An 11,701-nucleotide genomic window follows, 5' to 3' on the forward strand; every position below is an offset into this window, starting at 1 on the left:
TTGAGGGGTTGTTTCTTTGTGGGGAGGGGGGTCACCAAAGATTGTCCCATGACACTCTTTTTACAGCCTATGGACACTGGTCATGTCTAGAAGGGATGGCACTGATGTCAAAGTGACTATTGAGTTGCATCAGGATAATTTTAGCTCACCCTAACCCTTTTCATAACCTTAACCTAAACTAACTGCGTAAGTTGTCCTAACCTGCTGAGTAAGTTATCCTAACCTGGTACTAAAAGTCACTTCTGACATGAGCGGCATCCCATCACAAACCTCTCGACACTACTTACCATTGTTTTTTACAACTAACTCTATTACCACAGATAGAACAACGAGACAGATATTTCACTGGGTGTTTAAATGTGAAGCATCCGCTTGGCGTTTCCAATCACTACCAATGAAACATTTGATCTCAATACAGTTTTCTGTTCCCAAAACTGGAATATGTTATGAACAGAGTGGACTAGGGTTTGTAGACTTTACCCTTTGCAAAAGTTATTGCACACGCGCACTTCAGAGTAGGCGTTCCCTGGCGGAAATATGAAGATAACGGGCCAATAGGATCCCGCTAGCTCGTATTTGGCTCTGCCCCCTTCTTGCTTGGTCTGCCCACTATGGCCCATTTGTTCCCATTGGAAACGAGAGGCTGTGGTCTATCTTGGTTTAGTTAGAAAAATCTTTGCTTACAACCGGTCTCTTTGAAACTACCAGTTTGTAAACCAATATTTGATACTACACTACCCACAATACTACGTCCCGTCTTTGAACGTCACGTCAGCCCAAGACGAGTCACGCACGACTCTTGGGCATTAACATTTCAAACTTACAGTGCAGTCTTTTTATTCCTGAGACGTGCAGATACAGCTAACGTTAGCTCTATGCAACAAAGACAACCAGAACACTCATTTCAGACTGTCTTTACGTAGTGCATCCGATAACCATGGATATATTTTTAAAAAGCTGTCGCAATGAGCTGAAGGTAGGAACATCGACGGTTTCTGGTGGTCGCGCCGTTTGCTTGCTTTATCCATTTTCAATGTTTAGTTTGTCTTAACGGCTAACGTTAGCTAGTTATGTAGTCTTCTAAATAACTTCGACATGTACATTTGATGGACAAATTAAATTAGTGGGGTTTTCAGAGATATCAGGAGAAAGGTAGCTAGACATTAAATTCCGACTAAATCAAGTCGAAAGACTTGTCATTGAAAAACAGTAGGGCAATGTGACAGCAGCCTGCCGCATGGTCCCGGTGTTGCTTGTGGGCTCGTGCATGCGCATCAAATTAGATCAGACAGACAGTTGTCACCGTACACTAACTACATTTGAACTGTACTGTACATAGACTGTAATTACAGCTAGCTAGTTGGCTAGCCAGGCAAATTAGCATTGTCACGTGATCACATAATTGTGTTAAATGTAACTCATACACTGCTTCATTATGTTGCATGATATATATTGCATTAATATATTTAAGTGATATTCAAACAAATATAATTGTTCAATTGTAATGGGCCACGAAAGTACATTTCTTGTAGGGTCAGCTGCCTGTCAGGTGCCTGTCAGGTGTCAATATGCCCACGTGCATTTTTTTGCTTTGCATGTCTGCCACACTTACAGTTACACGGTGGCTTTAATTTCAGGGTCTTGATGTCGTGCTCTTGACCTTAAGTGAAAAGAGCACTGTTTGGGTTCAAAACAAGCCCTATCAAGATTAGTGAGATCACATGGTGTTTATAGCGCCTCAGAGCGTCACACCTTATTTACTCGGTGTTCAGTGAGGGGGAAGAGAAGTCAGCACCAGCACAGATGTACTATCCAGTGTGTACATGGGGAGGCTGGGTTGAGAGCGAAGTCTATTGGGAACTGAAAGACAGGTGAGGTGCATTTCAATAGTTAACAGTGGCTTCCACTCCTTCTGTATCAATCTGAAAACATCATGGATAGATGAGACTGGGTTATACCGTGGATAGATGAGACTGGATTATACCGTGGATAGATGAGACTGGATTATACCGTGGATAGATGAGACTGGATTATATCGTGGATTGATGAGACTGGGTTATACCGTGGGTAGATGAGACTGGATTATACCGTGGATAGATGAGACTGGATTATATTATACCGTGGATAGATGAGACTGGATTATATCGTGGATAGATGAGACTGGGTTATATCGTGGATAGATGAGACTGGATTATATCGTGGATAGATGAGACTGGGTTATACCGTGGATAGATGAGACTGGATTATACCGTGGATAGATGAGACTGGATTATACCGTGGATAGATGAGACTGGATTATATTATACCGTGGATAGATGAGACTGGATTATACCGTGGATAGATGAGACTGGATTATACCGTGGATAGATGAGACTGGGTTATACCGTGGATAGATGAGACTGGGTTATACCGTGGATAGATGAGACTGGGTTTGAGACTGGGTTATACCGTGGATAGATGAGACTGGGTTATACCGTGGATAGATGAGACTGGGTTATACCGTGGATAGATGAGACTGGGTTATACCGTGGATAGATGAGACTGGGTTTGAGACTGGGTTATACCGTGGATAGATGAGACTGGGTTATACCGTGGATAGATGAGACTGGGTTATACCGTGGATAGATGAGACTGGGTTATACCGTGGATAGATGAGACTGGGTTATACCGTGGATAGATGAGACTGGGTTATACCGTGGATAGATGAGACTGGGTTGTATCGTGGATAGATGAGACTGGGTTGTATCGTGGATAGATGAGACTGGGTTGTATCGTGGATAGATGAGACTGGGTTGTATCGTGGATAGATGAGACTGGGTTGTATCGTGGATAGATGAGACTGGGTTGTATCGTGGATAGATGAGACTGGGTTATACCGTGGATAGATGAGACTGGGTTATACCGTGGATAGATGAGACTGGGTTGTATCGTGGATAGATGAGACTGGGTTATATCGTGGATAGATGAGACTGGGTTGTACCGTGGATAGATGAGACTGGGTTATACCGGGGGTAGATGAGACTGGGTTATACCGGGGATAGATGAGACTGGGTTATACCGTGGATAGATGAGACTGGGTTGTATCGTGGATAGATGAGACTGGGTTATATCGTGGATAGATGAGACTGGGTTATATCGTGGGTAGATGAGACTGGGTTATATCGTGGGTAGATGAGACTGGGTTATACCGTGGATAGATGAGACTGGGTTATATCGTAGATGCTCCCTAAGAATTTTCTTTCACCTGTCTAGTTGAGTTACTTCAGTACTCTGTTTACTCTTGATCTGCAACAGATGGCTGATGTCCCTTCCCTATACCTCCATACAGTACTACTGAGTGTAGGGGGGGGGTTAATGATCCCCACTCACTGACTGGGAACATTTTAGCAGACACTCTTATCCAGAGCGATTTACAGGACCAATTATGATTAAGTGCCTTGCTCTAAGGGCACATCGATTTTATTTTTTTCACCTAGTCGGCTTGTAGATTTGAACCAGCAACGTTTCGATTACTGGCCCAATGCTCTTAACTGCTAGGCTACCTGCTGCTAGGCTACCTGCTGCTAGGCTACCTGCTGCTAGGCTACCTGCTGCTAGCCTTCAGGCTGTAGACTGGCTAATTGTCACATGACCGGCTTTTGTTATCGCAACAAGCTGTCTCTGTTAGCCCCTAGCTCTGGGACCCATGACTTGTGCTGCTGTCACAGACGGCCATGCTCTGGGAAACACCCTACTTGTTTCTCAACTCTACATTAAAAACGTTCAACAAAAACACGTAGTGGAGTTAACAGGCCGTCATGTAGCTTAGCCATTACATCAGTCTGCTCTACTGAGGTCATTGATGGAATTAGCCTAAGGCTATTTGACAAAGAGCTAGGCAAAGCCTTCAGGCAGGGGAATGAAGTCAGCCCTTAGCTCATCCACTTTCTGCCATTGACCCTTCAGAAGGCTATTCAAACAGTGTCCAGGGTTTTACTCTAGGATGGGGGACATTGTGCAGAACCGAGAGTACCTAATCTCCTGTGATCAGCATCATCATGACGTGCATTGACATTACAACACACACACAACCTGTCCACATAGCACTGTCCACTCACTAAGACACATCTGATAGCCTTAGAAGGCTCATTGCAAGAGTAATGGATAGACTGACCTGTATTTTCTCATGGTAAATACATTTACATTTACATTTAAGTCATTTAGCAGACGCTCTTATCCAGAGCGACTTACAAATTGGTGCTTTCACCTTATGACATCCAGTGGAACAGCCACTTTACAATAGTGCATCTAGGTCTTTTAAGGGGGGGGGGGGTAAGAAGGATTACTTTATCCTATCCTAGGTATTCCTTAAAGAGGTGGGGTTTCAGGTGTCTCCGGAAGGTGGTGATTGACTCCGCTGTCCTGGCGTCGTGAGGGAGTTTGTTCCACCATTGGGGGGCCAGAGCAGCGAACAGTTTTGACTGGGCTGAGCGGGAACTGTACTTCCTCAGTGGTAGGGAGGCGAGCAGGCCAGAGGTGGATGAACGCTCATAGGAGTTGGATATTCTTGTGACTGTATTCATCCCACTCTACCCTCCTCAGGGGAACGCAGAGGGCAGCCCAGGGTTCCATGTGGTCCTGGGGAACGAGGCCTGTGACCTGGACTCCATGGTGTCAGCTCTGGCCTACGCATACTTCCTGTCCAAGGTGAGAGTAACCCACCCCATCATTTGGACCCGACCCATGTGTTGAGAATGGTTCAACAGAGCAAGCGTCAGGTGTTATAACACCTCTCTCTCCCCTCCCAGACACTTGATTCTGGGAAAGTTCCTCTTCCCGTTCTGAACATTCCCCGGCAAGAGTTCCCGCTGCGCACGGACAATGCCTTCCTGCTGAGAGAGAGTGGCCTCTCCCAGGATGACCTGGTGTTCCGGGACGAGGTGGACCTGGGGAGTCTACACCGGGCCGGCCGGCTGGACCTCACACTGGTGGACCACAACGTGCTGCCCAGGTCAGGGTCAACCGTGACACCTTAACCTCTGTCCACTGACAGTCATCCAGGATGTAAACACTTCCCCATGTGATCATCACCTGTATCTCTATAAAAGCAACACTGACCTAGAGACTCCTTGAAATAGCTTGACTAAAGTCCCTGACCTGACTGTGTGGCTGTCTGTTGCAGCTCTGACTGTGATCTAGAAGAGGCGGTGTTGGAGGTGATCGACCATCACCTCCTGGAGAGGAAGCCCTCTCCCTCCTGTCCCGTTACCGTGGAGACGGTGGGCTCCTGCTCCACCCTGGTGGCAGAACGGATCATCCAGAAAGCCCCTGAAGTCCTCGACCAACAGGTGGCCCAGCTCTTATATGGTAACCAGAAATATAACTGATGTATGTGGAAATCATGTCAGTATTAAGTGAACTATGCCTTTAACTGCATCACTGTGTGATGAGACTGACATCCTGTTCTTTGTGATCACAGGCACCATAGTGTTAGACTGTGTGAACATGGCCCCAGAGGCAGGGAAAGTCACCCCTAAAGACAGCCAGTACGCTGGCCTCCTGGAGACGCACTTCCCCAACCTGCCACCAAGGGGCGTCCTCTTCCAGTCCTTGCAGAATGCTAAATTTGACGTGTCAGGTAAACACCCCAGGATTAATACCTGAAGCTCAGCCTTGTGGATGTGGTTTTTGCCTCTGATCAGAACGATGTGCATCCCATGATATCAATGCCATGTTTAAGTATGAAGGAGAGGGAGACCTACAATGTTTTTTGCTCGTATTCCCTTGTTCCCAGGTCTTACCACAGAACAGATGCTTCTGAAAGACATGAAGGTGGCATCAGAAGGAGATTTAAAACTGGCAGTCAGTGTGATATATATGACACTGGAGGTGGGTGTGCATCTTAACTATTCAATATGTGATACAACACAAGGTTACACGTACTACTGGTGGATAATAACATGGTTCAACTACTATCATGTACCCAGTTCTACTGCAGTATGCCATCTCACAATGCACGTTTCACCTATGAATTCTTTACAGAATCTCATTTTCAGATCTAAACTGAACACAGTCCTCAAGTTATCAGAGCCTTTCCCCGTGCTACTGCCTGACACACCCTTCAGACACTTCCCCGTGTTACTGCCTGACGCACCCTTCAGACACTTCCCTGTGTTACTGCATGACGCACCCTTCAGACACTTCCCTGTGTTACTGCCTGACACACCCTTCAGACACTTCCCAGTTGTTACTGCCTGACGCACCCTTCAGACACTTCCCTGTGTTACTGCCTGACGCACCCTTCAGACACTTCCCTGTGTTACTGCCTGACGCACCCTTCAGACACTTCCCTGTGTTACTGCCTGACGCACCCTTCAGACACTTCCCCGTGTTACTGCCTGACGCACCCTTCAGACACTTCCCCGTGTTACTGCCTGACGCACCCTTCAGACACTTCCCCGTGTTACTGCCTGACGCACCCTTCAGACACTTCCCTGTGTTACTGCCTGACGCACCCTTCAGACACTTCCCCGTGTTACTGCCTGACGCACCCTTCAGACACTTCCCTGTGTTACTGCCTGACGCACCCTTCAGACACTTCCCTGTGTTACTGCCTGACACTTCCCTGTGTTACTGCCTGACGCACCCTTCAGACACTTCCCTGTTGTTACTGCCTGACGCACCCTTCAGACACTTCCCTGTGTTACTGCCTGACGCACCCTTCAGACACTTCCCTGTGTTACTGCCTGACGCACCCTTCAGACACTTCCCCGTGTTACTGCCTGACGCACCCTTCAGACACTTCCCTGTGTTACTGCCTGACGCACCCTTCAGACACTTCCCTGTGTTACTGCCTGACGCACCCTTCAGACACTTCCCTGTGTTACTGCCTGACGCACCCTTCAGACACTTCCCTGTGTTACTGCCTGACGCACCCTTCAGACACTTCCCTGTGTTACTGCCTGACGCACCCTTCAGACACTTCCCTGTGTTACTGCCTGACGCACCCTTCAGACACTTCCCTGTGTTACTGCCTGACGCACCCTTCAGACACTTCCCTGTGTTACTGCCTGACGCACCCTTCAGACACTTCCCTGTGTTACTGCCTGACGCACCCTTCAGACACTTCCCTGTGTTACTGCCTGACGCACCCTTCAGACACTTCCCTGTGTTACTGCCTGACGCACCCTTCAGACACTTCCCTGTGTTACTGCCTGACGCACCCTTCAGACACTTCCCCGTGTTACTGCCTGACGCACCCTTCAGACACTTCCCCGTGTTACTGCCTGACGCACCCTTCAGACACTTCCCAGTTGTTACTGCCTGACGCACCCTTCAGACACTTCCCCGTGTTACTGCCTGACGCACCCTTCAGACACTTCCCAGTTGTTACTGCCTGACGCACCCTTCAGACACTTCCCAGTTGTTACTGCCTGACGCACCCTTCAGACACTTCCCTGTGTTACTGCCTGACGCACCCTTCAGACACTTCCCTGTGTTACTGCCTGACGCACCCTTCAGACACTTCCCCGTGTTACTGCCTGACGCACCCTTCAGCCACTTCCCCGTGTTACTGCCTGACGCACCCTTCAGACACTTCCCCGTGTTACTGCCTGACGCACCCTGCAGACACTTCCCAGTTGTTACTGCCTGACGCACCCTTCAGACACTTCCCAGTTGTTACTGCCTGACGCACCCTTCAGACACTTCCCTGTGTTACTGCCTGACGCACCCTTCAGACACTTCCCTGTGTTACTGCCTGACGCACCCTTCAGACACTTCCCCGTGTTACTGCCTGACGCACCCTTCAGACACTTCCCAGTTGTTACTGCCTGACGCACCCTTCAGACACTTCCCAGTTGTTACTGCCTGACGCACCCTTCAGACACTTCCCTGTGTTACTGCCTGACGCACCCTTCAGACACTTCCCAGTTGTTACTGCCTGACGCACCCTTCAGACACTTCCCAGTTGTTACTGCCTGACGCACCCTTCAGACACTTCCCAGTTGTTACTGCCTGACGCACCCTTCAGACACTTCCCTGTGTTACTGCCTGACGCACCCTTCAGACACTTCCCTGTGTTACTGCCTGACGCACCCTTCAGACACTTCCCTGTGTTACTGCCTGACGCACCCTTCAGACACTTCCCTGTGTTACTGCCTGACGCACCCTTCAGACACTTCCCTGTGTTACTGCCTGACGCACCCTTCAGACACTTCCCAGTTGTTACTGCCTGACGCACCCTTCAGACACTTCCCAGTTGTTACTGCCTGACGCACCCTTCAGACACTTCCCAGTTGTTACTGCCTGACGCACCCTTCAGACACTTCCCAGTTGTTACTGCCTGACGCACCCTTCAGACACTTCCCAGTGTTACTGCCTGACGCACCCTTCAGACACTTCCCTGTGTTACTGCCTGACGCACCCTTCAGACACTTCCCTGTGTTACTGCCTGACGCACCCTTCAGACACTTCCCTGTGTTACTGCCTGACGCACCCTTCAGACACTTCCCTGTGTTACTGCCTGACGCACCCTTCAGACACTTCCCTGTGTTACTGCCTGACGCACCCTTCAGACACTTCCCTGTGTTACTGCCTGACGCACCCTTCAGACACTTCCCTGTGTTACTGCCTGACGCACCCTTCAGACACTTCCCTGTGTTACTGCCTGACGCACCCTTCAGACACTTCCCTGTGTTACTGCCTGACACACCCTTCAGACACTCAAAATGTGAAGGTGGGATGTTTCACCTAGTCCATGAAGATCACCCCCCCACATGTCCAATCAGGTGGAACCACCCACAAGTAAAAAGGCACTAACCCTGTGCCTGTCTCTTCATGTGAACTTATAAAGGGACTCAACAGCTGCACTTGAGTTCATACTGAGATTCACAAACAAACTGTAATATCTATAAATGTTGTCCCTCAGGCTTTTCTACAGAGACAAAGCTTACAGCAAGAGCTCTGTGAGTTCTGCCACAAGCACAGCTACAACCTGGTGGTGGCCATGACGATCTCCTTCAACGATAACAAGGAGCCCTTCAGGCAGCTGGCCGTCTACAGCTCCAGCACCCTCTACAGGGGGGAGGTAGGAACTACACCACCCCAATCAGACATGATCCCATAGAGTTGACTTTCTAGAGTTAAAGTAAGTCATTAGGAAGAGTTGATAGTAAGCTTTGGGTTGCCAGGGTTGTTTTTTACATGATCAACTGAATGGTCTTTGTTGTCCTGCAGATGAGCCAAGCCTTGGAGCAAGCCCGGAGACCCAGTCTGAGCCTGAGTCCAATGAGCAGCCCTTACTCAGACATCAGGGCTTACCTCCAGGGCAACACGTTGGCCTCCAGGAAGAAGGTGCTGCCCATCATCAAGGACTTCCTGAGGGACAGGGAGCGAAGAGAGGTGCATTGTGGGACCCTAGAGGAGAGTTACGAGGTACCACAGCAACGAGCGTACACTGAGGACGCTGGGATAGAGGAGGACTCCTACTTCCCCCCCACCCCTATGAACAGTCTGGTGGAGGGCTGTCCCCTTGACAACGGACTGCCCAAGATCAGCGCTGAAGCTCTGACGGAGAAGTTCAGCAAGATGGCCAGCGAAGAGGAGAACTCAGGGGGACTCTGATGTCACTCACACTCCTGGTGGTCAGTGGAGCACCCAAGCTCACTAACCTGTATAACAGCTGGATGGCCAGAGTTCTCGCAACAGGATTCAGACCAGTCAGGACAGATTGTTTGTGACTGTGCAGGGTGTTGAGCTCGGCACAACATTGATCCGCTGGGACGAGGACTGGGAGGCACACTGTTCCCAATCCAGAGGAGTAAACAATCCACTGGCAATCATATTGGACATGATGGAAATGCATTGAAAATATTAGACACCCGTGCTTTACGTTAGTGACACCCGTGCTTTACGTTAGTGACACCCGTGCTTTACGTTAGTGACACCCGTGCTTTACGTTAGTGACCCCTGTGCTTTAAATGGGGGGAGGGGGTTCCCGAGTGGCGTAGCGGTCCAAGGCACTGCATCTCAGTGCTAGAGGCGTCACTACATACCCTGGTTTGATTCCTGGCTGTGTCACAACTGGTCGTGATTGGGAGTCCCATAGGGCGGCGCACAATTGTCCCAACGTCGTCCGGGTTAAGGTTTGGCCGGGGTAGGCCGTCATTGTAATAAGAATTTGTTCTTAACTGACTTGCCTAGTTAAGTAAAGGTTAAATATAAAAATATTAGTGACACCGATGCTTTCATCCTTGAATGGGAATAAGACATTTAATTGGGAACTCTGTTAATGGAAAAATACTCCCAGTTATGTTTCCGGGAAATAGATTTTGCTGTAGATTTGAGGAAATAGATCCACTCTCTCTCTTCTCCCCAAGAGTGTGTGTGCAGCCTAGACTAATGTGTATATGAACATTTTTGTGATAGATGCCTAAACCAATATGTGGTCTGCTTACTAAGGCAACAGGGATCTTGATCCAGGAGGGCATTGAATGTCTCTACTGTAACCAAGAAGCTTGATCTTGACATCTAGGCACTGTGCCCTATACTAATGTGTATAGGAAGATCTTTGTGATAGATGCCTAAACCAATATGTGGCCCCACTTTATTTGGATAGTCCAGCTGTAGATGGTCAAACTATCTGTTGATAAGCAAATGCTTACTACGCTTAGGGTAAGGGTTAATAGTTAGAGTTGGGGTTAGGGTCAGAGTTAAGTTTAGGGTTTGGTTAAGGTTGGTGTTTAGTACATAGTTAGTTGAAATGTGATGTAGAGTCTGTAGAGCATCTACAAATGGACTGTCCAAATGAAGTGTTACTCTGCATGATATGCAGTGTTGATTTGACATCATTGATAAGCAGTTTGACGTTGAAGTAAAGTGTTTGTGTTGAATAGTTATTGCTAGAGATAGCTAGGCATGATTCCTTAACTGTTTTATTGAGAATAAATCAGTTCTGAATGTTCTTCTGATCCAAAACACCATTATAATACTGTATCTTCCCCAAATGAAAGATTTTGTATACTGCAAATGTATGTAAACATAATGTATTTAAGAATGATCTGATTATATGCAATTGTATCGCACAAAGATACAGTAACTTCCGTTGGATTGTGTTAAAACACTTGGTACCAATAATATTGCTGATGTCATGTTAATTAGAATATAATACTTTGATCTGTTATCTGAAACTAGGACTCCCCAGAACCAAGGTACTTCCAGGCCTGATGTAGGCTAGTTAAATGACTGTTTATTTCATCAAATGCTCTCAACGGATGAGAACAGTGTTTGAGATGTAGCCATAATCTGCACTGAAAGGTAGAGTAGATTTCAGTCAAGGTTAGACCATTAGCAGATGTTATGAAGGACAATCAAGTGAAAAATATCAGTTTGACCTTTTTAATCATTTGGAAACCAGCTGACTAAAGTTTTACAGTTAGAAATGTAATGGTTTCAACTGAAATGTTGAAAAGGATTTAATAGTATTAAAAGTTTCTTATCCTGTTTTGTCCATGTTATTTCAACTCAGTAGTTGTGATGTTGGGACCATGGAGGTTCCTCCCAGTGTGGGATCTACTGTCTACCTTCTTCTAGAGTTTGGCCGTATCCAAATGTTCATACCGTTTCTGTACCACACTGGGGTTTATGTTGTACCGGAAGTGCTCACTTATTCTTTACGCACAAAATAAATTAGGCAACAGGGGTCTTGATCCAGGAGGGCATT

At 47.6% G+C, this 11,701-nt stretch overlaps 1 protein-coding gene across 2 annotated transcripts; it reads left to right on the top strand.

Annotated features, from left to right (window-relative positions):
• Positions 1-93: 93 nt before the first annotated feature.
• prune (prune exopolyphosphatase) lies at positions 94-11,481 on the top strand. 2 transcript variants are annotated; one of them, XM_065027649.1, is made up of 8 exons: positions 94-976; positions 4,582-4,686; positions 4,788-4,990; positions 5,162-5,346; positions 5,459-5,617; positions 5,774-5,868; positions 8,909-9,067; positions 9,217-11,481. In XM_065027649.1, the coding sequence occupies exons 1-8, from the start codon at positions 938-940 to the stop codon at positions 9,601-9,603; spliced, it is 1,332 nt and encodes a 443-aa protein (XP_064883721.1). In that variant the 5' UTR covers positions 94-937; the 3' UTR covers positions 9,604-11,481. The 2 variants fall into 2 exon arrangements, with proteins under 2 accessions (XP_064883721.1, XP_064883722.1); XM_065027650.1 differs by lacking the exon at positions 94-976 and adding an exon at positions 984-1,871.
• The last annotated feature ends 220 nt before the right edge of the window (positions 11,482-11,701 follow it).

This window comes from Oncorhynchus nerka, linkage group LG14 (assembly GCF_034236695.1).
Source record: "Oncorhynchus nerka isolate Pitt River linkage group LG14, Oner_Uvic_2.0, whole genome shotgun sequence".
NCBI lineage: Eukaryota > Metazoa > Chordata > Actinopteri > Salmoniformes > Salmonidae > Oncorhynchus > Oncorhynchus nerka.